At 42.5% G+C, this 27,527-nt stretch overlaps 1 protein-coding gene and 1 long non-coding RNA gene across 5 annotated transcripts in view; both read right to left on the bottom strand.

The window, feature by feature from the left end:
• The window catches only part of LOC142304402 (uncharacterized), a 510,057-nt gene that overhangs the window by 65,519 nt on the left and 417,011 nt on the right, over positions 1–27,527 (bottom strand). Inside the window, exon 8 of one of the 4 annotated variants that reach the window (XR_012753088.1) lies at positions 4,190–4,254. The exons of the other annotated variants lie outside the window; for them this stretch is intronic. This is a non-coding gene — a long non-coding RNA (uncharacterized LOC142304402). The remainder of the gene's footprint in view (positions 1–4,189; positions 4,255–27,527) is intronic. 4 annotated transcript variants of the gene reach the window in all.
• On the bottom strand, positions 3,208–4,153 carry LOC142301225 (olfactory receptor 11L1-like). The gene has a single exon (XM_075342247.1). The coding sequence runs from the start codon at positions 4,138–4,140 to the stop codon at positions 3,208–3,210; it is 933 nt and encodes a 310-aa protein (XP_075198362.1). The 5' UTR covers positions 4,141–4,153.

Raw genomic sequence — 27,527 nt, 5'->3', positions numbered from 1 at the left:
TCCCCACTCATTCTGGTTTAGTGAGTTGATGAAGGTTACCGCACTCTCGGAGCGAGCGAGTAAAATAGGTCTAAATAAGAGGGATCAGAATACCATTACAGAAAAAACCTTAATTTGAAAACTCATATTTGAAAATCATTAATTCAATATTTAACCACCCAATCCCCACATTGTTGCATAGGGAATGAACTATTTATTATACCTCTTTTTTTTTTTTTTCCCTATTTTGGTTTCATTTTCCTCTTTTTTCCCCTTTTTTTTCCCTATTTTGATTTCAATTTGTTTTCATTTTACTCTTTTTTTTTTTCTCTCTCTCTTGGACCTCTTTTCTCTTTTTTTTTTTTTCTTTCTTTTCCCCTCTTTTGTTTTTTTTTTTTTTTCTTCCCTCTTTTGGTTTCATATTAATTTTATATATTTTTTTTTTGTCTCTCTTTTGATATCATTTTTTTTATCATTTTTTCTCAATTTCTTTTTTTTTTTTTCCCTATTTTGGTTTCATTTTCCTCCTTTTTTTTTTTTTTTTTTTTTTCTTCCCCTCTTTTGGATTCATCTTTCCTTCCTTTTCCAATCCTCCATTTTCCCCCTTTTATATTCTTATACTAACTAATTATAATTTTCTCCAAATATTTTTCTCCATATGAATTTACCCTATTTTTAACGTATATTGGTATGTCAGCTCCAGTCAAATAATTTAATTTAGTCTCCGATGGGGAACAACATTTTTATCAAAAGTTCCTTTCCAATTTATTTTTACCTATATAGCTTCTTAATCTTTCCGAAAGAATTTTTTATCCAAAAGTCTTTTTTATGAAAATTCACATGGAAAATCAGTTGGGTCTCTATATTGATTTTATATCATCGCTTTTTTAACTAACAGAAACCTTCCTGTTTTTTAGTCACTCCCCATATTGCCAATATGGCATCACACATGCATTGCACCAAATGGAGGCAAAATACACATTTATTGTCTATTATCAATGTTTTTAATGCACATTTTATTTCATTATGTATTGGTGTTTTTTGTAAACCCGTATATACCATTGTTTTTTTATGAATGCAAAAGATCGGTATCTTCTAGGGGAGAGCCTTCCTAATCAACTAATTGTCTGAATGATCCCACCCCGATGGGGATTCAATCTGATTAAGGGAATAAGGATTCTCTTTTTTTTTTTTTTTTTTTTCTCTTCATCCAGTTTGTGTATTTAAGATTTGATTTTCCTGCATTTTACTGCTACCTGAGGAAGGGGGAGGTTGTACCCCCGAAACGCGTAGTGGCATGTAAATAATTAATAAATCTACATCCCAAATAACCTTATCACTACCTTTCTGAGCAGCGCAGCGAAACCGTGAATTTTTTTTTTTCCTTGCATCTTTATCTCCCTATGGGAGCTCACGGGGCTGCTGCAGCCAGAACCAGGATCGTACTATCCGTTTGAATCTAACACCAGGGGCTGGGGAATCACCGCATCTGTGATCACGGGACCATCCGACCCGGAGGAGGAGCTGCTATCAGACGCCGGTCTGGCGGCTGCACACTGCACGTGGAAACCCCGATCGTGTGAGCAGAGTCCTGCGGAGTCAGGAGGACAGGATCCCTGCTGACAAGGAGTGGTGAACTTGCGATCCCCCTTCAATACCACTATCAGTGTTGTACCTGACGTACAACACTATCAGGTGAGTGTGCACCTCACATTGTACATACCTCGGTACATTAAGATCCCACACAGGAGCGCCCTCTCTCTCTTTTTTAAATTCTGAAAGAATAAGAATTTTGAAATAATTCTGGGAGCGCCGGCCAACAAACTGGGATTTTTCTATGGAACTGATGTAATATGATTTAAGGGCATAAAAATTAAAATCTGAAAAATTTCAATATGTTCACATTTTTGTCAAATGTTTGATATTTTCATGAATAAACGCAAATTATATCAATGAAAATTTATCAATATAATGAAGTACAACATGACAAGAGAAAAACAGTATCAGAAATAATGGGATTTGTTGAAGCGTTCCAGCGTTATTACCAAATAAACTGACATTGGTTAGAAATAGAAATTTGGCCTGGCCAGGAAGATGACAATAAACTTGGGGTGTACGAGTTAACAAAATTATGTTTGCTAGTGTGGCATACTGAAAAACAGCCCCACACCATGATGTTCCCACCTAGAAACTTCACTGGTGGTATGGTGTTAAAGGTCTCTAAACATGTTGTGTAATACGACATCCAAATACCGGTAGACTATATTCTCCCAGTATTAAACACACACTTGTCTAAAAGTTGTTGAGCAAATTTTAAACACTCTTGAACTTGATTTTTGTTCAGCAACGGAGTCTCACCTGGTGAGCGTGCATAAAGGCGGTGGAGGAGGAGTGCATAAAGGCGGTGGAGGAGGAGTGCATAAAGGCGGTGGAGGGGAAGTGCAGTCTGTGGAGCATTACTTGTTTTCTTTTAAACAAATGTACCTTCTGTTTCCAGGTCTTTCTGAAGTTCTCCATAGAAGGGTTCTCGGCACTTGGACAACTCTTCTGATAATTTCTTTTACTCTTCTGTCTGATATTGTGGGGAGCACCTGGTTATGGTGGGGTTTTGGTGAAACTATGCTCTTTCCACTTTCAATAACAATGCTCACTGGAGCCTTCAGTAGTTCACAAATTCTTCCATAACCAATGCCGTCAGTATGTTTTGCACAATATGGTTGTGAAAGTCTTGACACAGCTCATTGGTTTTACCCATCATAATATGTTTCTTGTGTGGCATCTTGGTAATGAGACATCTTTTTATCGGCCATCAGTTGAAACGGCTGATATTATTTTTCACTAAGTGGCAGGATTGCTTTCTAATTGCGGATACATTTCAGCTGGTGTCAGGACTTTCCGTGGCTTTTTACACCTCTTCCTTTTCTGCATTTGTTGAATACTTTTTCCCTGTGTCATTTTTCATTATTACACATCACTGCATTTATGGACATCTATGGTTTGATTTCTTCGTTTGTGTGGATTAAATGGGTTCTTACCAACATCTGGTGAGAATTTTAGGTCAATGGAAGCACCTTTAGAAATATGTTTACTTAAAAAAATGATGACGTGTTCAATACTTATTGTATATAAATTGCAAAACAAAAACATTTCCTGATTAAATAATATTTTCCGTATATATTGCATTCTGCTGTCTACATGATAACTATTGTAATAGGCCAATAAATCAACCTATCTAAAGTGTGCAAGACATTTTTCCTTCAGCTTATTAAATTCCTGCTTAATATCTCTGTTACGTAGACTATATATTATAGGGTTGAGGAGTGGAGTTACAGCCGTGTAAAACAGGGAGAGGATTTTCTTCACTTTTTTCGTATTTGGAAATAAATAGATACAAATAATGGATCCATAATATAAAGACACCACAGCCAGGTGGGAGCTGCAGGTGGAGAAGGTCTTCTGCCGCCCAGTCACAGATGGGATCTTCATAATGGTGATGATAATGTACAGATATGAGACCACAATCACAAGGAATGGACAGACTACTGTTGGTGCAGCCAGTATCATGTCTTCTATTTTTATAAGAAATGTGTCCGTGCAGGAAAGTTCCAGAATGGGGTCTAAATCACAGAAGAAATGGTCAACGATGTTTGGTCCACAGAACTGTAATTGGCTGATTTTTACTGTTAAATGCAATGTGACAGCAAACATCATCACCCAACAAAGGAGAGTGGCTTTTATACAAAATGTGAGAGTCATGACTGAGGTGTAGTGTAGCGGGTGACAGATGGCCTGATACCGGTCATAGGACATGACGCTCAGGAAAAAACATTCTAAAGATTCCGATGCTGAAAAAAAGTAAAATTGTATTAAACATCTGATAAAAGACACGGAACTTCCCTCATACAGCACAATGTGGAGTGTGTTGGGTACGATGGTGGTGGAGAGGAGAATATCTGAGAAGGAGAGTTGTGTGAGGAAGAAGTACATGGGAGAGTGGAGCGATCGGCTGGAGGACACCACCAGAATGATCAGGAGGTTTCCACATACGGTCACACAGTAGATGACAAGTAGCGGAAGAAAGAAACCCATTTTAAAACTTTGTAAATTTCGAAATCCCAAAAGCAGAAATTCAGTCACCACGTTGGAATGATTGTATTGCATCTTCAGCAGGATGAATTTCTCCGAAAGACAGAGTTACTTTGTTCCTCACCTTGATTTAGCTTCTTCTTGAAAGAGGAATTTCTATAATCAAGTTATTTGGATGATGGAAATCAGCTGTACAAAACAATATAAAATTATGGAAATAATTACTTAAACCTTTAAAGAGAGAAATATAACTAATAATTATTATTTTGTATCTAAACTGTCACACAGGACATTGCATGTTAATGTAGTATATACATCACCTCAGTCCTAAGCCGGTGGAATCACCACTCGTGGTGGATCACATAAATAAAGCCTAATGCCCTGAGAGTCACAAATAGAATTAATATTAAAAAGATTACGATAGAAAACTGAATTCACAGAGTGCAGATGAGATAAGAAGCTGAAGGTAATCATGATATTTCTGAGTCTAACAGCGTCATTTCTTCTTGTCTGGGAAAGAATCTAAAATATGGCATCTCTTATATAGACGAAATATTATAAGCGTGCCAGAATAAAAGCCAGGGAGAATTCTCTAATACTCCCTGGAGAGAACAGTCTTTAGACATTTCAGAATATGAAAGTAAAAAAGAAAAAACAAATGTTTATGGATATTTTCTACAGTCACAGTAAAAAATGGTTTTAAACTTAAATAATAAGGATAAGACCCTTAGAAAATAATAGAAAAACCTCTACCAACAAACACACAGACAAAAAAAGTGTTTTTTTCAATATTAAAGGGAAACTTTCAGCAGGTGTTTGAATCATAGAATCATAGAATATTAGAGTTGGAATGGGACTCCTGGGTCATCTGGTCCAACCCCCTGCTCAAAGCAGGATTCACTAAATCATCCCAGACAGATGTCCGTCCAACCTCTTTTTAAAGACTTCCATTGAAGGAGAACTCACAACCTCCCGTGGCAGCCTGTTCCACTCATTGATCACTCTCACTGTCAAAAAGTTTTTTTTTCTAATATCTAATCTGTGTCTCCTCCCCATCAGTTTCATCATATTGCTTTTAGTCTTTCCTTGTGAAAATGAGAATAAAACTGAACCCTCTACAGTGTGACAGCCTTTAAAATATATGTAGACAGCTATTAAGTCTCCTCTCAGTCTTCTCTTTTGCAAGCTAAACAATCCTAAATCCTGTAACCGTTCCTCATAGGACATGGTTTGTAGACCAGTCACCATTCTGATCACTCTTCTCTGAACTTGCTCCAGTTTGTTGATGTCTTTTTAAAATGTGGTGCCCAGAACTGGACACAATATTCCAGATGAGGTCTGACCGGAGAGGAGTAAGGGGGGATAATGACTTCACGTGATCTAGACTGTATGCGTCTGTTAATACATCCAAGAATGGTGTTTGCCTTTTTTGCTGCTGCGTCACACTGTTGACTCCTGTGCAGTCTTTTATCTATTAGTATACCTAAGTCTTTTTCACACATGCTGTTGGATAGCTCTATTCCTCCCATGCTGTATATGCTCTTTTCATTATTCTTGCCAAGATGTATGACTTTGCATTTCTCCCTGTTAATAAACATTCTATTAGTTGCTGCCCATTGTTCCAGCTTGTTTAGATCTTGTTGAATCCTCTCTCTTCTCTAGTATTAGCTACTCCTCCTAGCTTTGTGTCATCAGCAAATTTAATCAGTTTATCCTTAATACCTTCATCTAAATCATTGATAAAGATGTTGAACAACACTGGGCCCAGGACAGAGCCCTGTGGTACCCCACTTGAAACAGTCTTCCAACTGGATGTGCAGCCATTTATGACCCCTCTTTGACTCCGATCACTAAGCCAGTTATGAATCCATCTAACAGTTGCCTTCTCCATTCCACACTTGGTCATTTTTTCCATAACGATTGTATGAGATACTTTGTCAAATACTTTGCTGAAGTCAAGATATACTATATCTACTGCATTTCTCTGATCCACCCAGTCAGTGATTCTGTCATAGAAGGAAATTAAGTTAGTCTGACATGACTTATTAGTTACAAACCCATGCTGGCTCTGGTTAATCACTTCATTCTCATCCAGGTGCTTGCATAAATGTTGTTTAATAATTTGTTCCAAGATCTTTCCTGGTGTGGAAGTCAGGTTCACAGGCCTGTAGTTCCCTGGGTCCACCGTCTTCCTTTTTTTGAAGATAGGGACAACATTTGCTCTTCTCCAGTCTTCTGGAACTTCTCCTGTTCTCCAAGAATTTTCAAAAATTATGAAGAGTGGTTCTAATATTTCTTCTGCTAATTCCTTCAGTGCTCTGGAGTGTAATTCATCTGGTCCTGGGGATTTGAATTCATTAATGTTAGCTGAGTATTCCCTCACTATCTCTTTGTTTATTGATGGCCTGGATTTTTCTAATCCTACAATAGAATAGTGAATAGAATAGTAAAGATCAGTTGATTTTACTATTACTTTTTCAGAGAAAACAGATGCAAAAAAACTATTTAAAAGTTCGGCCTTCTCAACATCATTTTTTACAACTTCACCATTTTCATCCTGTAAAATTCCTATAACATCTTTGACTTTTCTTTTATTTTTGACATAACTCCAAAATCCTTTTTTATTGCTTTTGACATCTCTTGCAAGTCTTATTTCATTATCAGCTTTGGCTAATCTGATGCGTGCCCTGCAGGTTTTGCAGACGGTGTTAAACTGGTGTCACACATAACGACGACGACAACGACGTCGCTGCAACGTCACCATATTCTGTGACGTTGCAGTGACCTCAACAGCGACGTCACTGTGTGTGACACATAACAACGATCAGACCCCTGCTGCGAAATCGCTGCTCGCTCCTGAATGCTCCAGGTCATTTTTTGATCGCTGCTATCCCGCTGCGCCATGCTGATAAGCTGATAATCCTTGTGTTTGACACCGCAGCAGGGACGCTACGCTACGTCTGAAACCACACAATGACCGTCGACGTCGCTTGATCGCTGCTCCGTCGCTGCTTTTTATAACATGTTTGACAGCTTACTAACGATCATCTATGGTCGCTGCTACGTCACAGAATATGGTGACGTTGCAGCGACGTCGTTGTCGTCGTCGTTATGTGTGACACCAGCTTTATATTCTTCTTTAGATATGCCTCCCTCTTTCCATTTAATGAACATTTCTTTTTTCCTTTTTAGCATGTGTATAAGTTCTGTGTTCATCCAACCTGATTTCCTTAAATGTTTTTTATTCTTCCCTCTGTTAGCTATGCTTTTGCTATGCAATCTGAAGACAACATGCTGTAGGGGTTAACACACAGATTTTAGCCATGCTTCTTTTATCAAGGGCCCTGGTGTTGTTCCAATCCAATGTTCATTTTAGAACCAGGAGATTATCATTGCCCTGGCTACTTAGCTTGCATTTCTTAGTCCTGCTGTAATTAGCAGCTCATTGTCTATAGACATTGTATACAGAGCCTGATGTGGGCGGGGGCGTCTCTCTCAGCTCTCCTGCATGGCTAAATCAAAAAAACTTTGATTGTGTCAGAATGGCTGCACCCAGTAATGTAAGTGTCACGTCGCTGGTTTCAGAGACTCTTTGACTGCATTTTGCCGCTCTCAGATGAAGTAGAAAAGCTTTTAAAACTTTCATTAATGGCAGAGAGGTATTAAAGGGGTATTCTCAAGTTATTATACTGCTTAAACTAAACAAGAAAAATAAGTAAGTTTGCAATTGAATTTGCTATCTGTTGTCATTCTCCTGCAATGAGAGGTGTAATCTTTCTCAGTGTATGGCTGGTTTACATAGAGCTTGGCCATTTGTGACTGACGAGACCCTGGCCAGGAGTACGTAATATTTAGATTCCAAGAACGTGGTTTCAAGATAGGATTCTCCTGTCTTGGCTGTCAAGTATATGTTTTATATACCTCCATCCACATTCCAATTAGACATATCCAGATTTGCCTAATTCACATATTTTGTGAGGCCTCACACATCAAGTCATCACATGACCGTATGCATATGTATCGCTTACTTCCAGTCACATGCACACCAGCCCTGAGCATCAACATCAGAGAATCCTTACATTGTGTGAACTGTGTGACGTGAGGATTCACAAGTCTACAGCCAGAAATAACGACTGCTGAATTCTCCACCGAAAGTTAAGCAACATTTTTTAACGAAGGTATCGATAGCGTTTCCTGTAATCCAAATGAGCATTGAGTATTAGGGATATTGGATTTCATGGATGAAATCTGAAAAATCTTGACAGGAAAAACAGAGAACAGAGAAACAAAGAAAAAAGAAAGCCTTGTGACAGCAGGAGCTTATGGGTGTTAAAATATGAGCAGAATATTGCAGATATTTATGGAGAATGAAATGTTTGTACACCATTGCATGACATGGCTGGTAATTTCAAATGTGTAGCACCCCTGAATATATCAGGGTGCTACAGGGAACTGCATTCTTTTCCCCAGGGTGCAGGACCTACCCCCTCAGGGTTCCAAGTTCCCAGAAACCGGTGTCACCTCCATCAGCATCACAAACCCCAACCAACACCTCACGTCATGACCTGTCAGATACACCAGTGGGTTGATCTAGCTGGAACAGGACCACCCACCTAGGGGTCAGGCAGACTGGTAGGAGGGACAAAGTGAGTTGAGAGAGAGCCCTCAAAGTGAGAGGAGCTGGGGAGTTATCTCCTGGGGAGCTAGAAGGACCGATGTTGGGTCACAGACAGTGGTCCAGGACCAGAGGAGTCTGTGACCGGTTTCAGGGACATCGGTCTGGGGAGTGACAGACGCGGTCTGGGAGGGACTGCAGGCACCAGAGAGGGACCCACAGAGCTGACTGGTACTGAGTACAATGGGCTACAGGACTCTAGGTCAGGAGCCAATTCAACATCCTGACAATTAACCCGCAGAGCAAGGGGACCGTCAGGGACCTTCACAGAGCTCAGAGACTGAGGGAATAAGCACAACGCAGGGTACAGGGTTTACCAGAAAAAGCAACCCACTGAAGTCCCAAGTGCCAGCCCTTAGGAGCAGACTTCAGTTAAAAACTGAATAACTGGACCTTAAAGCATCAAGCTATAAGGACCCACACGGACACAAAACTGTGCACGGAGGCAGGCTCCAGATCACTAAGTGAAACCGTTGGGACCAGGTACTTGGATGGGCTCACCGCAGCGGCAGCAACACTCAGAGACTTTGGTTTACCTCCAGCGTGTGTGTCTCCTTTATGAACCTAATCCAGCACCTCGAATATCCACAGTAAGTACCCTGGTCCCCTGCACCCTGCTCTCCCAAATAACTACCCACACCATGACCCCAGGGCCTTCCCTACCTGCGGAGGGACTGACATCTGGCTTCTTAACCCCATCTGCCCTGGTACTCCTTACAGAAGCGGTGGTACTCCCATTACCACAACCCGCAGGTGGCGTCACGAACTTATCCCCTTTAAATACCCCCTTTATATGGATCAAAGTGTCTGCCAAGCCGGGTCTGGATCCCCCTCGAGCCACGATCCCGGATCTGAGCAGCCCGACTAACACCGAGGTGGCACACTTTGAATCTTGCCTGGCGTCACAAACAGGATAAGGACTGGACCTATTAACTTCGGTGACATATGCCTTACAGAACTGTTCTAAACTGTGCTGTGACTTTCCATTTGAGTTGCCGCCATTTTTGCCCGCCATTTTTGGCGCTTAAAAACAACAACTGCACCATCATCCCTGCAAAAGGGCGCAAAACTGGAGCTCCGCCCCTTGGGAGTAACAGGATGTGAGGGCGGAGATTGGCGGAGGGACACCAAGACTCTGCCCAAAAGTTCCTGGAACAGAGAGCCACAGTATGTCGATGCCAGGAGACTTGTCACCTGAGCGCTCTGCTCCCGGAACGGCTACCTGGATCGAGGAGGAGACAGATCGGCTCTGCAGGAGGATGCGTACGCAGTTCCTATTCATGTTGGATGACTGGAGGATCAAGATGAGGAGTGTGGCCGTGGTGGTGCGGGCCCGTGAAGTGGAAGACCTGCATGTGGAGCGGGTAAGCAGAAACCCAGTTCCGGTTTATCCAGAAATGCTTCAATTGCTTTTTATCACAGCATTTAGAGAATGAAACAGCCAGGGATGGTGCATGGACCATCCCTTGTTGTGATATCCAGAGCTCAGCTATAGCTTATGCCAGGAGAGATCGTGTATACATAGATCTTGTGCCTTCATGATCACCATAAGTTTCCATCATAGGTCATGAACCCATATGAAAAACATGACATATATTTTCATCAAAGGCCATGAAATGGTTAAAAAAGTACATTAAACTACACATGGCAGGCACATAGATATGAATGATATATATCCCCTTTACAGCCTAGGATGTTTATATACATCCTAGGTCGGCAGTCTTTGATGTTGGCTTAAGGGAGGAGCCTACATCTATCCCCATATATGTCAGCTGATCTGATCAGCTGATCTATGCAGCTAACAGGCGTGGGTGGATCAGAGATCGGAGATCCACCCATGCCTGTTAAACCCTTGGATTTTTTTGTCAATCTCTGACAGCACCCTCTGCCTCACTCCAGCAGGGATTGGACTGTTTCCCTCAGACATCGGCAGCCCCATGATGTGATCACGGGGCACCAATGGGTGTTTATGACAGCGCGGAGTCAGATGACGACCTCAATTGCTGTAATAACTCACTTACTGTGAATGCTGGCAGAGCATCGGCACTCACAATAGATCAGCATTTTTGCTGGTCAGAGGGATGCTGAAGCATCACTCTGATCAGCAGAAGTAATCAGACAGTCATAAATCCCCTTAGGGGGATTCATAAAATCTATTAAAACTGTAAAGAAAAAGTTTTAAAAAATGTGAAAAAATATTAAAAAAAAAATTCGAATCATCCCGTTTTTGCCCCACTGAAATTAAACAATAATAAAAAAAATACACATATTTGGTATTGCCAAGTTCACAAATGTCCGATCTATCAAAATATAAAATTAATTAATCTTATCGGTAAAGGGTGTAGTGAGAAAAAATCAAAAGGCCATTTTTTTTGGTCATCACAACACTGCATTAAAATGCAATAACAGGCAAAAAAACATTGCATCTACTGAGGAATCACACTGCCAGGTCAGTTTTACCATATAGTGAACATTTTTAGCGTTTTTTAAACAATATTGAGGCAGAATGAATGGTGTCATTCAAAAGGACAACTCATCCTACAAAAAAATTAAGCCCACATATGGCACCCAGTGTTTTAACCATTTACCAACACAGTAAATTGAAGGATAAGAGAAGGAAAAAGGGACTAAACCTATGGAGTCCCTGAGAAGCCCTGGAGAACTTGTTCATACCTGACAACAGAGGGTTTGATGCCATAACTTTTTGGGCGCCAAAGTTCCACATCGACTGACCCTCTCTCTGCAGGATAAACGAAAAAGCTGTGGACAAACAAGCGCCAATAGGGTCTTACCCCAAAGAGTGTAGGGTGGGGAGGGGGGAGTAATGCTACTCACCAGATGTGGATGTGAGAGTCACAACCACTATAATAGCATGTACAATCGATCCACGGCTGCAGCCACCCAGTGGCAGAAAACAGAGAACAATAGAGAAGGGTGTTTAAATGCCGCGCCAACAGATCACTCGTTCAGATAGTCAGACCAATGTCACTTTATTTTCATCCAGGTCTACACGTTTTAGGAGCACCTGCTCCCTTCCTCAGGACCGTCAGGTTACAAATAACATCAAATCTCAATTTGATGTTATTTGTAACCTGACGGTCCTGAGGAAGGGAGCAGGTGCTCCTGAAACGCGTAGACCTGGATGAAAATAAAGTGACATTGGTCTGACTATCTGAACGAGTGATCTGTTGGCGCGGCATTTAAACACCCTTCTCTATTGTTCTCTGTCCTCTCTCTGCAGGAGAAAGAGAGTGTCAGCCAACATGGAAAGGGGACGCCCAAAAATGTATGGCGTCACACCTTCCGTTGTCAGGTAGGAACAAGTTCTTCAGGGCTTCTTAGGCAATCCATAGGGTTAGTCCCTTTTCCCTGCAATTTACTGTGTTGGTAAATGATCAAAATACTAGGTGCTATATCATTTTAATGTACACTGATAAAGATAATCGGTTTTATTCAGTTTTTGAGGTTTTCGCGAATCACATTTATTACTCAGACCGCTTAAATTATTATTTGGAAGTTTTTAAAGCCCTCATATGGCTATAATAATGGAAAAATAAAAAAGTTATGGCTCTTAGAAGAAGGGGAGGAAAAAAGAAAACAAAAAATAGAAAATCGGAGGGTGAATGGGACATACTTAGTGCCTTCTGTGTGCAGTTTTCTGTACTTGTCACTAAATAAAAAAATGGGGAAAAATGATGTGGGGTCCAGCATTTTTTCCCAACCAGCCGAGGTAAAGTAGACAGCTGTGGGCTGATATTATCAGGCTGGGAAGGTCCATGGATATTTTCTCCATTTCAGTCTAAAAAAAGCTAGCGGGCAGCTGCTCCAGAATTTGTGCAGCACATTGGCTGCACCAATTTTGGCACTTTCTCAGACTGTTAATGATTATCTTAATGCCCCGTTACACGCAACGAAATCGCTAACGAGATGCCGTTGGGGTCACGGAATTTGTGATGCACATCCTACCTTGTTAGCGACGTCGTTGCGTGTGACACCTACGAGCGTCTCCGAACGATTGCAAAAGTAGCAAAATCATTGATCGTTGACACATTGTTCATTTTCAAAATATTGTTCGTCGTTTAGAAGGCAGCAGACATATTGCTACATTTGACAACCTGCCAATGACGAACAACATTGTTAGTGCATCCGTCATCAGTAGAGTTGAGCGCGGTTCGCGGTTCGAGGTTCGCCAGTTCACGGTTCAAGTGATTTTGGGGGCTGTTCTAGATCGAACTGGAACTCGAGCTTTTTGCTAAAGCTCGATAGTTCTAGTTACGTTCGAGAACGGTTCTAGCAGCAAAAAGCCAAGCTAATTCCTAGCTGGCTTTCCGCTGTAATAGTTTAATCACTCTGTGTCTCACACTATTATGAAATTTCAGCGTATAGTGTGCGGGAACAGCGCATTCAGATCACTGCTGCTGCGATCGCCATTTTTTTTTTTTCTGATCTTCCTTCCCTCCCTAAGCGCGCGTGTAGTGGGGCGGGCCAGCATGTCAGCCAATCCTAGACACACACACAGCTAAGTGGACTTTTGCCAGACAAGCAAGGGCATGTGTCATAGGCTGTCCATGTCACATGCCCTTACATTATAAAAACGGCCATTTTCCCGTCTGGACACCATTATCTGCCTTCTGCATCTGGGTGTCAGTCACCGCTGGTGCAGCTCCTGTCTCTGATACTGCTGTGTACGCTCTACACACAGCGCTATATAGAATAGGGATAGAAGTTTCTATCAGTCCTTGTAAAGGCTAATTCCAGCAGGCTCAGAGCCATAGGTGACAGTCAGGTCCGTGGAAAGAGGTTTTAACAGCTACAGATAAGAGCATCTGTGTAGCTAAGGTCAGGGAGTTCCTTGCTGCATTTCCCCATTAAGAGGGATATAAAGTGAGGCTTCCTTCCCTGTCCACTGACCCACAACCGGCCACTGTACCCTCCTGCCCTTTGCACACTCAAGCTCATTGTTACTAAGCCATTATACTAGCAAACACTGAGGAAAGTTAGTGGCATCCTAAAAGTGGCAGTTGGACTTCCATTAGTGTCCCACTGGTGCAAATCTATTTCCAGCACCTCTGCATTGCACACTCAAGCTCATTGTTACTAAGCCATTATACTAGCAAACACTGAGGAAATTTAGTGGCATCCTAAAAGTGGCAGTTGGACTTCCATTAGTGTCCCACTGGTGCAAATCTATTTCCAGCACCTCTGCATTGCACACTCAAGCTCACTTTTACTAAGCTATTATACTAGCAAACTGTGCTGCCATTTTAAGGGCCAGAGTTTCATTGTCCGGGATAGTTATTGTTGTTTATTCTGCTGTCAGTAAAGGTAGACCACCGCTGCAATCTACACCACCTCTCAATTTTTACTACCACATTTTAAGTGGACATTCTTGTCGCTAGCAAAATGAGTGGCAAAATGACAGATGCTGGTGGAAAGGGGAACAAATGTGTTGTTAAAGGAAAAAAATGAGTTTCTGTCCGTGGGGAAGGTGGCAAAGCGCCATTACCATCTGCTGAAGATAGACCATCTTCCAGCAAAAGTAAGATGTCTACTACTTTTCGTGGACAATCGGATGTGCTCCCTTTTTTACGAACACGAACAACTGGAACAAAGGTAGATGTTGCCCAAAAAAAGAAAATGCTTGAATGGATCTCAAGTGGTCCAACAAGTGCCCTCTCCTCCACCTCAACTACCGCATCCAAAAAACACTAGTCCTCTGAGTTGTCATCCCAATCACACTTGCTTTCTCCCAGCTCTCAAGTCTCAATCCGCCCTGCACAGTATGGTGGAGCAGAGATGGCTGAGTCTGCAGAGCTGTTCAGTCACACTATAGCATGGGAATCAGAGGTCTGCTCCCAAGCTACAGTGAGTACAGACCAGAAAATGGTCTGCAGTGATGCCCAGAACCTTTGTAACTCAGATTCAGGCCGTGAGGAACAACTTTCTGAGCATAATGTTGACCGTTGTTCACCAACTGTAACACCTGTTGTTATAGACAATTAGGAACATATTGATGACGATGAGACGCAGATACCAGATTGGGATGACAACCTAAATATTCGGCCAGGGCAGGAAGAGGCTCGGTCTGAGGGTGAGGGGAGTGCAAACACAACAATTGATGAGGAAGTTCTAGATCCCACCTACTGTCAACCCATAGTCAGGCACTCAAGGAGGTCAACAGAGGCAATGGAGGAGGATGCAACTGATGACGAAGTTACCTCGCACCTTCCTGGACAGAGGAGGAGTACTGGTAGCACGTCTACAACTGCATCCTCAGCCACCACTCTGCCTCTGAGCACTAGTCGGGGTAGATCAGCAGGTCGCATGCCCTCTAAGCCTTTCCTAGCCTGGTCCTTTTTGACCTTGCAAAGGATCGCCCAAATCATGTGATCTGTAAAATTTGTTGGGAATCTGTTAGTAGAGGTTTTTTCCTCAGCAGTTTGACAACTTCTTCCATGAATCGTCACATGAATAAATATCATATGTCCCAGTGAGAAGCTCACCGTGCTCGAATGTGGCCTAGCGGAGCGGACCATCCACCGCCTGCCCTTTCCAGTGCATCCACGTCCTCTTCATCTTCTAGGACTGTGGGGACAGCTGTCACACCTGGTTTTCCACGCACAACTTCCACCACTGTAACCGCAACAGGCATTTTGCTTCGTAGGTCGTCAGTTGGTTTGGAAGGGGAAACAAGTACGTGTGTACAGCTCTCTCAGCATCAATAGCACCAACGTTGGATGAAGGCAACATCATGTCTCCGCCTGCACTTTCCTCACAAACCTGCATTTTTCCAGGGACACCATACTCACCACCATCTCCACAATGCAGCCAGATCTCTGTCCCTCAGAAGTGGACAAATAAAAGGCCATTTCCTGCGACTCATGACAAAGCTAAGAGGTTGACTTTATCCCTCTGTGAGCTCTTGGCTACCGAAATGCTGCCTTTCCGCCTGGTGGACACACAGGATTTTAGAGACCTTATGTCTGTCGCTGTGCCCCAGTACCAGATGCCCAGTCGCCACTACTTCTCTAAGAAAGGTGTGCCTGCGCTACACCAGCATATCGCACACAATATCACCGCTTCCTTGAGAAACTCTGTGTGTGAACGTGTGCATTTCACCACAGATACTTGGACCAGTAAGCATGGACAGGGATTATACATGTCGCTGACTGGGCACTGGGTAACTATGGTGATAGATGGTGAAGGGTCTGCTGCACAAGTCTTGCCGTCCCCACGACTTGTGTGTCAATCCTCTGTCTGTCCAAGTTCCTCCACTGCTTCTGCCTCTTCAACCTCGTCTGGGTCCTCCACCTCCGTCCCAAGCCTGCCTGGTCAGGCCACCAGCGTTGCAACTGCGCAGAAGGAATCACGCACACCTCATTACTATGCTGGCAGCAGAGCGCAACGGCATCAGGTGGTCTTTGTCTTGAAATGTCTTGGAACTAAGAGTCAGACAGCGACTGAGTTGTGGGCAGCTCTGGAGACTGAGTTTGGTAAATGGTTGTCTCCACTCAACCTGCAGCCTGGTAAAGCCGTGTGCGACAATGCTGTAAACCTGGGTGCGGCCCTTCCCCTGGGCAAGGTGACACACGTACCTTGTATGGCTCATGTGTTGAACCTTGTTGTCCAGCAATTTTTAACACACTATCCCGGCCTAGATGGCCTTCTGACCAGGGCACAAAAACTGTCTGCTCACTTCCGCCGTTCAACCGCCGCAGCTGAGCGACTTGCATCGCTCCAGAAGTCTTTCGGCCTGCCGGTTCATCGCCTTAAATGCGATGTGGCGATACGCTGGAATTCGACTCTCTACATGTTACAGTGACTGTGGCCGCACCTCCGAGAACTGGTGCAATACGTCATGATGTATAGCCTGGGCCAACGAGATGCAGAGGTGGGGCAGATCACCCTGATGGAGTGGTCTCAGATCAAGGACCTATGCACCCTTCTGCACAGTTTCGACATGGCGACGAATATGTTTAGCACTGACAATGCCATTATCAGCATGACAATTCCAGTCATTTACATGCTGGAGCACACACTAAACACTATACGGAGTCAGGGGGTGGGACAACAGGAAGGGGAGGAACTACAGGAGGATTCATATGCGCAAGGGACAACAACATCACCAAGGTCCAGACGTTCATCATCACCAACGCGGCAGGCATGGGTCCATGGGGGACAGGGATCAACAAGGGCGCATGGTAGCAGGCAAAATGTTGAGGAAGGTGTAGGAGAACATGAAGAACTGGAGGACGAACTGTCCATGGACATGGAAGACTCAGCGGATGAGGGAGACCTTGGTCAAATTTCAGTTGAAAGAGATTGGGGGGAGATGTCAGAGGAAGAAAGAACGGTTAGCACCTCTATGCCACCAACACAGTGTGGACTTGGTCCGCATGGCTGCGCCAGACACATGAGTGCCTTCTTGCTGCACTACCTCCAACATGACCCTCGTATTGTCAATATTAGAAGTGATGATGAGTACTGGCTTGCCACACTATTAGATCCCCGGTACAAGTCCAAATGTTGTGACATAATTTCAGCCATAGAAAGGGACGCACATATGCAGGAGTATCAGTAAAAGCTGTTACTCGATCTTAACTCAGCTTTTCCACAAAACACGCGTGGTGCAGGGAGTGAATCTGCCAGTTGTAACTCGACAAACATGGGACGGTCTCGTCATCTTCAACAGTCTAACTGTACCAGCAGCACCGTATCTGGTGCTGGTAACAGCAATTTTATTGAATCTTTTCATAATTTTTTTAGACCATCCTTTGCAAGGCCACCAGAGACAACAAGTCTGACACATAGTCAACGGCTGGAGAGGATGATACAGGAATGTCTCCAAATGAACATCGATGCCATGACTTTGCAACTGGAGCCTTGCTCATTTTGGGCTTCAAATCTTGAAAAATGGCCAGAGCTCTACACTTACGCCTTGGAGATTTTGTCGTGTCCAGCTGCCAGCGTTGTCTCTAAACGTGTCTTCAGTGCTGCTGGGTGTGTGCTGACAGATAAGCGCACACGTCTGTCCAGTGACAATGTGGACAGACTAACGCTCATCAAAATGAACAAATCATGGATCCACAAGGAATTTACTACCCCTGTGTCATCCTGGGGAGAGTAAATGCTTGTGGATTTGGAATGTTGTTGATGCAAATCTACCTGTGAAGTGTACAACTAGGGCACAAGTGCTGCCACTGATGGGGTGTCTGTGTGGCCCAATTTTTGGAAAAAAGAGAGACTCCGCTTGGAGTAACCCTTGCTTGCTGTGTTTTTAAAAAGGAGCCAAGATGAACAAGTCATGGTTCAGCAAAGACTTTGCTACCTACCCCGGGGTCATCCTGGGAAGGGTTAAGGATGGCGTAATTTTGAATGTTGTTGATGCAAATCTACCTGTGAAGTGTACAACTAGGGCACAAGTGCTGCCACTGATGGGGTGGGTGTCTGTGTGGCCCAATTTTTGGAAAAAAGGGAGACTCCGCTTGGAGTAACCCTTGCTTGCAGTGTTTCTAAAAATGATCCAAGATGAACAGATCTGGGATCAGCAAAGACTTTGCTATCCACCCCGGTGCCATCCTGGGGATAGGGTATTTTTGAATGTGCTTGATTCAACTCTACCTGTCCAGTTTGCAACTGGGGCACAAGTGCTGCTACTGAAGTGGTGTCTGTGGGGCCCAATTTTTGGAAAAAAGGGAGACTCTGCTTGGAGTCTCCTTGCGGTATTATACATGATTTTAGAAGCGCGTGCCATGCCTATATCTGTGTCTCCTCCTCTTATTCCTTTTCTAGCTCCTTTGTTTTCGCATGAGTATATGTCCTTGTCACTTTCCCATGTGTTTGTGTTGTGTTGTGAGTTGTTTGTCACCTTTTGGACACCTTTGAGGGTGTTTTCTAGGTGTTTTTATGTGTTTGTGATTGCCTCACATTGTTTCGTATGCGGTTCGAGTGGTTTGCCGAACCGGTTCGCCAAACCAAACTCGAACGAGACCTCCGTTCGGCAAACCGAACTCGAGCCGAACCGCGTCCGGTTCGCTCATCTCTAGTCATCAGTGACGTGGGCGTGTCGTTACGAGCAATGCTCCACGCCTCCTCTGCTCTGATTGGTGTCACGCCAGGGTGTATGCTATGGACAATTATACGCCTCTGACGTTGCTGGAATCGTTGGGAGGAATGCTGCGTGACAGTGTCCACAAGACTGCCTTGGTCAAACAATATATCGCTGAACGATGTAGCGTCATTTATGAGATGTGTACGTGTGACCGCTACAAAACGACCTATGAGTGATCTCGGCAAATCGTAACAACGATCTGGGGGTGTCGCATTGCTAACGAGATCGCTACTGATATCATTGCATGTAAAGCGGCCTTTAGGATAGAGAAAACAGTGGTAATATTTATTGTGGTTGTTGTTAGCTGTATAATGTCAGCTGGCATCAAGCCCACGAGTTAGTAAGGGAGAAGTATCTATCAGAAAGAGACGGGAAAAGCACCAGAATTAGCACATCTAATGTTATACGCCAATTTTGAAGCAGCTGCAGTATTGTATTTTCAGGCTAGCAAAGGCCAAATAACCTTGGCTCTTCCCAGCCTGATAATATCAGTCCCCAGCTGTCTGCTGTACTCTGGCCAGTTATCAAAAATAGTGGAGACCCCTCGTTAATTTTTTAAATGATTTATTTAGTTAATTCCTAGCAGCAACCTGGGATTCAGATGTATCCGGGCATCTTCTCCATGCTGTTCCCATTCAATTTGAGCATTGTCTCCATCTATTTCAGTGATTTTCCTGCCCTCAGCCCTCCAGTTAGGATTCTTTGTAAAAATGTTTAGGCTTCCCATTAATTTCAATTATGTCTGTTGCTTGAGTTGTGCCCATCTGAGTGTCCAACCTGCTCGATTTGAGTACCAAGCACTCGAGCATTGTAGTGCCCTCTCATCAATTATGATAACCATGAAATTTTTGGTATTTCAGGAGACCATCATCCACCCGTCATCAAGACAGTGAAGTATTTTGCAAAGAAACCTCTTGATAGATTTATAATAATAATAATAATAATAATAATAATAATAATAATATTTGTATTTATGTAACTGATAGGGAACCCTACTTCAACAACAACTTTTTTTCTTCATTTTTATCTTATTTTTAATTTTAACCACTTTTTTTTGTACTTTCCTTCTTCCAAGTGTTTGATTTTTTTTCTACCATCAACAGCACAGTGACATGTGGAAACCATAAATAAAAATTCCAGGGTTATTATTTTTTATTTGCATTACATTCTGTATATATAATGACTAAAGTTAAATACATTTCTTAATATGTTCATAAAGAGCAAAACCTTCAGTGACCCTTTTAACCTTGGATCCTCTGGAATGTGTCCCTTGGATGTATGCTGAACCCTTGGATTTCCCTTGGATGTATGCTTCTGAACCTTGGATCCTCTGGAATGTGTCCCTTGGATGTATGCTGCTACCCACAGCTATCTGGATATGTTAAAAAGAGGAGGACTGGAGCAAAAATGCTGAATCAATGTCAAAAGTTTTATTATAGAGAAATTCAAAGTGCAAAGTGATCACTCCTCACTTTCCCCCATGATGAAGCGGCAATCGATGTGCTGATAGCCGCAAAACGCGCGTCGGGCCCCCTGCCACCGGACACAGGTAATATGCTCCCCTCCACGAGCAATTATGCCCAGCTCATTTCCAATACCTGACCTTACCTTATACGCTTCCATGCCTCCCTGGACATATCCATCTGTCTCCTTTATGAATTAGTACACTTACTGTTTTAACCAGTGTCAGCTGCTTAACAGACATTTTCCTGCCACCATTTTTTGGCCAAAACTTCAGTGCTTTTACTAACATCTTGCACTTGGTTGGAGGTTGTTTACCCCTTTCCCCTACAGGGTTCACTCTCTCCTAGGGACAACCACCCCTTGATTTTGACCCACATCCTACTTAGGTTTACTGGTCATAGGGTCCGTTGTCTCTTACCTGAATCACACTATCTGCATTTTAACTATAAACCCTGCTCTCTCCCTCCTCCCTTTTACTGGCCACTACTGACAATACCGTCTCCACTGTTTACAGTGGTTTATCTTTCTGGGATAGCAACTTTACACAGGTGTACCCCTTACACATCTAGTCTTTATTGCCCAGGGCATCAACCCGCATTACTTAATTCATCCACTTTCTATTTACCATTGTATGTCAGGTACTCAGGAGCCTTTACTATTGGATCATTTTTGCCTGTTTGTCTGTACCCGGCTACTGTTTTTGTCTATACAATCTGTCCCCCATCATCTTTTTTCCATGTATAATTACAAATGTGATTTATTGTATGGCACTTTGCACTTTGAATTTCTCTATAAAAAACTTTTGACATTGATTCAGCATATTTGCTGCAGTCCTCCTCTTTTTATCATGTTCTCCGAGCTGCTGTGAACCCGTTGTGGCCTGTCCACCGGGTTTCTTTTCCTGTAGTTTATATTTCCAATGGAATGTAGAATTCTCAGCTATCTGAATATACAGTATATCTGTGATCACCTTTGTAACCTAGGACTGGTATTATATGCACCTACTGTCAGGCGGCCACTACCTGTCTGGGAATTGGTACAGCTATGTCTGGAGATGAACACTGTATGCAATCTATTACGGACAGGCTTGGTGCAACAAACATTGACAAGGATTTGATTGATGTCTCAAAGTCTGTTCCTAAACGTGTTGTTTATACAAGGGGCCGGCTTCTGGAGCTGCGCAGGCTAATATCTTCTCCTGCAGTGGGTAGACCACGTGTCCCATGTGAGATAAGGAGACCTTTCAGAGGTTGCAGAGCGGGCAAAAAACTTAAGGCAAGGTGAAGACGGTTTAAACCTGTGGTCCCGTCCATCATCATGGGGAATGTTCAATCACTGGGAAATAAGTCTGATGAACTGCTGGCATTAATTCGGACCCAGAGGGAGTACAAGGAATGCAGTTTGATGTGTTTTACTGAAACTTGGTTACATGGAGAGATCCCTGACTCAAGTGTTTCAGTACCAGGATTTCACATGGTCCGGGCTGATAGAGACATTATGAAGAGTGGCAAAAAAAAGGGTGGAGGAGTTATACTCTACATAAACAATGGATGGTGCAATCAGGGGCATGTGACAGTAAGGGAGCGCCATTGTTGTCCGAACATTGAACTGCTAGCCGTTGGCCTCAGACCTTACTATATTCCTAGAGAATTCTCACTGGTAACTGCAATAGTGTTGTACATACCACCATCAGCAAACCATGAGGCTGCAGGAGAAGAGCTGTCAGGAGTCATTGCTCGGCTCCAGATGAAACACCCCAACTCGCTTACTGTAATCTCTGGGGATTTTAATCGGGCTAAAATTTCAACTGCTTTACCTAAATTCTATCAATTTGTTAAATGTACAACACCTGACAAAATAACTTTGGATTTACTTTATGCTAATGTCAAGAATGCTTATTCATGGTCTGCCCTGCCCCCCTTGGGGAAATCCGATCCCAATCTTATACTATTGTCACCAGTTTACCAACCTGTTGTTTGTAAACAGCTGCTACAATTAAAACAATTAGAATGTGGAATCCAACAAATGAACAGTTTTTACAGGATTGCTTTCATCTTACAGACTGGGATGTGTTGCTTGGGACAATGGACGAGTATACAAATGTTAATGAAGTGGTTGGTAGAGAGACTGACTACATTAACTTCTGCACTGATATGTTGGTGCCTGTTAAAAAGATTAGGTGTTTTGCAAATAACAAGCCATGGATAACAAAAGATTTGAAGCATTTGCTCAACATGAAAAAAAGGCATTTAAATTAGGTGACAAAGAGGAAATTAAAATGATACAGCATGACTTGAAGTATAAAATAAAGGAGGTCCAGGAAGTCTTCAGAATTAAACTTGAAACTAAACTGTCCCACAATAATTCCAGGGAGGTTTGGTCAGGAATGAAATTACTGACTGGGCTTAACGTGAGGTCTGAGCATGGGGGAGGGGAACTGGACAAAGCTAATAAGATGAATGAGTATTTCAATAGATTTAGCAATACATGTGTAACACCAACTGACAGAGGATGTGATTCTGGCGCAAATTCTGCAACATTGATATTGGAGGATGAGCAGACTAATTTCAGAGTCTCTGAAAATGATGTGAGGAGGCAGTTTAAGTCACTTAACATTGGTAAAGCTGCAGGGCCAGATGGACTCAGTCCACGTGTCCTTAAAGTGTGTGCAGACCAGCTGTGTACGGTCTTTACACACCTATTTAATGGAAGTCTACAAATACAGAGGGTACCAGTGTTATGGAAAACCTCCTGTCTGGTTCCGGTACCCAAGACTACTTCTCCTGCAACCCTAAATGACTATCGTCCTGTAGCCTTAACATCTCATGCTATGAAGGCCTTGGAAAGATTAGTGCTTGCTCACTTGAGTCCGAGGGTGAGGGCTTTCATTGATCCCCTACAGTTTGCTTACCGGCATAGATTGGGGGTGGACGATGCTATTCTTTCTCTGTTACATACTGTACATTCATTTTTGGAGAAGGACGGAACCACTGTGCGAGCGATGTTCTTCGATTTCTCGAGTGCATTTAACACCCTGCAGCCACTTTTACTACACAAAAAGATGACTGATATGAAGGTGGAGGAAGGGATGAGAAATTGGATAACTGACTACCTATCAGATCGGCCCCAGTTTGTACAGATGGGAGCAGTTGTGTCTAGCAGATTATTGAGCAGTGTAGGTGCCCCTCAGGGAACGGTGCTAGCGTCCTTTCTATTCACACTGTATACATCAGACTTTCAGTATAAATCTGATTTTTGCCACCTTCAAAAATTCTCAGATGACTCCGTGGTGGTCGGATGTATTAGGGTGGACCAGAGGGATGAGGAATATAGAAGGGTGGTGTCGAATTTTGTGGATTGGTGCCATGGTAACTATCTACAACTAAATGTTAAGAAACCTAAGGAGTTGTTGGCCAACTATAGCAGGAGAAAGATGGAATGTACCGATCACTATTGCTGGTCAGGAGGGGAGCAGGGGGAGAGTTACAAATATTTGGGGGTCCACCTGGATAGCAAACTGGACTAGAGATGCTACTCAGAGAGGGTTTACAAGAAGGGGATGAGCAGATTGTATTTCCTAAGGAAACTGAGGTCTTTTAATGTGTGCAGCAAAATGTTAGAAATGTTCTACCGGCCTGTAGTGGCGAGTGCCATCTTTTTTGCACTCATATGCTGGGGCAGTAGTATGCGGGTCTCTGATGCTAATAAGCTGAATAAGCTTATCAAGAAGGCAAGCTCCGCTGGTGGCTGCAATCTGGACTCTTTTGAGGAGGTCGTGGAGAGAAGAACTCTGGAAAAGTGTATGGCGATTATGAATAATAATGCACATCCATTATATGAGCTGTTCATGAGACAGAAGAGACCTTCAGTAACCGGCGAATCCTTCTGAGGTGTAAGAAGGAGAAATATCGGAAATCATTTGTGCCAACTGCTATGGGAATGTACAACAATAACATTAGTGTTACATCTTCAAGGTGAATGTCTACTTTATTTCTACTTTCAGTTCACCCGCTGTGTATGACCTAATCTAATGTATAATGTTCTTCTGTCACCTCTACTGTCTTGTCAATTAGTAATTCATGTTATTATTTAAGTTGTGCTGCTGTGATACCATAATTTCCCAATCAATAAAGTGTATCGTATCGTATCATATCGTAACCTAATTAAAGGCTGCCTGTCATGCAATGAAAAAGAGAAAAGCCTCAATATGTGTAATAATAATAATAATAATAATAATAATAATAATGTTAACAACTTTCCTATCTTAGGTATAAAGGGAAAACAATAGTATTTGGCTTCTTAAAAAAATTGTTTCAATAAGTCAAAGGTAGCATGGCTAATTCATGCATACAAGAACAGTCAGGGAGAGTGAAAGCTAAGAATAAATGTAACCAAAATAATTCCCCTATTTCTGTTATCCATTAATGGTTCAGGTGAGAGAGGTCAATACTTAGTTACAAGAATCAAGAAAACATTGGAAAAACCTTGTTTGATAGACCTGCCTCCGGATGGCTACCCAAAGAGGACAAGCGCTTAAACCATGCCTTAGAAAGATCCTTAAAAGGTAACCTACCGGCAGGATTTTCCTATATATACTGCAGGCAGTACCATACTTGGGCTAGGATGGTAAATCACACCTTCAATTTCCAGATTGGATGTTTAATTGCAGAAAATATTGTCCCAAAAGGACCAGAAATGAATGCTTTCCCCTATTCTTTATTTAAATTTCATGCCAATGCAAATGTTGGCAGTCATGCATATTGCTATTGTGATCTCTTCATTAACACCTTCACACTAGGTGATTTTCCCATTTTTCATTTTTTTGCTCCACTTCTTTTGAGAGCCGTAACTTTTTTTTATCTTTCTGTAAATCTTGCCATATGAAGGCTTATTTTTTGCGAGTAAAGTAGTATTTTTGAATGAAACCATTTGTTTTACCATATAGTGTACTGAAAGACTGAAAAGAAAAATTGCAAGTGCTGTGAAATTGCAAAAAAAGTGCAATTGCACAATTGTTTTGAGGTAATTTATTCATCCTGTTCACGATATGGTAAACTGACATGTCAGTGTGATACTTCAGGATGGTACAAGTTTGTAGACACCAAATATATATAGGTTTACTTTTACCTAAGGGGTTAACAAAAAATCAGAAGTTTATCCAAAAAAAGAGTTGCGCTTTTGGTGTGATTTTTTACAACCCGTAGTGATCTCATTTTTCAGGGGCTCAGTGATGGCTTATTTTTTGCATCTCAAGCTGATGTTTTTGATGGTACCATTTTTTTCAGATATACTTTTCTGATTGTCTGATATTGCATTTTAATTCAATGTTGCAGTGAATGAAAAAACATAATTTTGGAGTTTGACATTTTTTGGGCGCTACGTCGTGTACCAATCAGATTTATTGATTTTACATTTTGATAGACTAGGCGTTACTGAATGTGAAGATACCAAATGTGTGCATATTTTTTTAATTTTTTTATTATTTAATGTTTTTGTATGCTAGCGAGGTACAGCAGGCAGCTATGGGCTGCCCCCAACCCCCAGCTACCTAGTTATACCTGGCTGGGAACCAAAAATATAGGGAAGCCCTTTTTTTTTATTTATTTCATGAATTTCATGAAATAATTAAAAAAAGAAATGACATGGGCTTCACCTAATTTTTGTGTCAAGCCAGGTACAACTAGGCAGCTGGGGAATGGAATCCGCAGCTCAGGGTGCCCAAGCTTTCTGGGCACCCCTGCTGTGAATTGCAATCCGCAGCCACCCCAGAAAATGGTGCTTTCATAGAGGCGCCATCTTCTGGCGCTGTATCCAACTCCTCCAGCTGCCCTGGTGAGGGGGGGCTCGCTGGGTAATAATGGGGTTAGGGCTAGCTGTATATTATCAATTGGCCCTAAGCCCGAAATTCACGGTGTCATTCCAATATTAGACATGGCCACCATGAATTTCTAGTACAGATAAAAAAAACACAACACACAGAAAAATATTTTTATTAGAAATAAAACACAACACAATTATTGACTCCATCTTTATTGAAATAAAGAACCCCCCTCCACAGTAATCCTTGGTCAAGGGTCCAGCGCCGTCCAATCCGGATCCAATATCATCTGATCGGTTTGCTGGAAGGCAAAGCGATCAGATTATGTGTCAGGTTCAAGGGCCTGAATCACATGACACAGCAGCTGATTGTATAAATGGCTTTTATACAATCAGCTGATGCATCAGTACAAAAAAACAAACAAACTACACACTTCTGTGCAGACTCCTGTCCGACAGCAGCAGCTGAAAGTTTAGCCGTCCAGGCGGTAAAAAGCCGGCCTCACCGCTCGACTTATAGTGTCAGCTGATCCCGTCAGGTGACCGCATCAGCTGATCATCGCCAGGTCTGAGAGAGAGAGAGAGAAAAGCGAGAGAGAAGAGAGAGGAGAGAGAAAAGAGAGAGAAAAGAGAGAGAGAGAAGAGAGAGAGAAGAGAGAGAGAGAAGAGAGAGAAAAGAGAGGAGAGAGAGAAGAGAGAGGGAGGGAGGAGAGAGAAGAAAGAGAGAAGAGGAGAGAAGAGGAGAGAAGAGAGAAAGAGAGAGATATGAGAGAGGAGAGAGAGAGAGAAGAGAGAGGAGAGAGAAGAGAGAGAGAGAAGAGAGGGAGGAGAGTCAAGAGAGAGAAGAGAGAGCGGAGAGAGCAATGCAGCCTCATTCCGTGAACTGCTCTGATTTTAGAGGTTTGTCCGGTGATTCACAGCTCATGTCTGGCTCCTCCCCTCAGTGCATATTTAAATTAAATTATAATTACAAATAATAATTATAATTTAAAAATAAAAATAAATTAAATTCTTTACTGGGATGGCCAGGACTCGAACTCATGAACTAGTTCTCCTTAGGCTGTAGCTCAACCCATTGAGCCACTGTCTTTAATAAAATGAATTGGAAGATTTGGTATTCTTGACCTCTGTATTTCAGTAGAGAATCCAGACGTGTATTATTCAGCTACAAAGAGGAGAGAGAGAGGGAAAGAGAAAGAGAGAGAAAAAGAGAGAGAGAGAAAAAGAGAGAGAAAAAGAGAGAGAAAGAGAGAGAGGGAGAAAGAGAGACAAAGAGAGAGAGAGAGAGAAAGAGAGAGAGAGAGAAAAAGAGAGAAAAAGACAGAAAAAGACAGAGAAAGAGAGAGAGAGAGGGAGAGAGAAAGAGAGAAAAAGAGAGAAAAAGAGAAAAAGAGA

Source organism: Anomaloglossus baeobatrachus, chromosome 4 (genome assembly GCF_048569485.1).
Source record: "Anomaloglossus baeobatrachus isolate aAnoBae1 chromosome 4, aAnoBae1.hap1, whole genome shotgun sequence".
In the NCBI taxonomy this organism is placed as follows: Eukaryota; Metazoa; Chordata; class Amphibia; order Anura; family Aromobatidae; genus Anomaloglossus; species Anomaloglossus baeobatrachus.
Note: the sequence above shows the minus strand (reverse complement) of the source record. Positions and strands in the feature narration are given on the sequence as shown.

What these genes read in the sequence shown, in the direction of transcription:
- LOC142301225 (XM_075342247.1), bottom strand. Translation starts at nt 4,140, where the DNA reads ATGCAATACAATCATTCCAACGTGGTGACTGAATTTCTGCTTTTGGGA.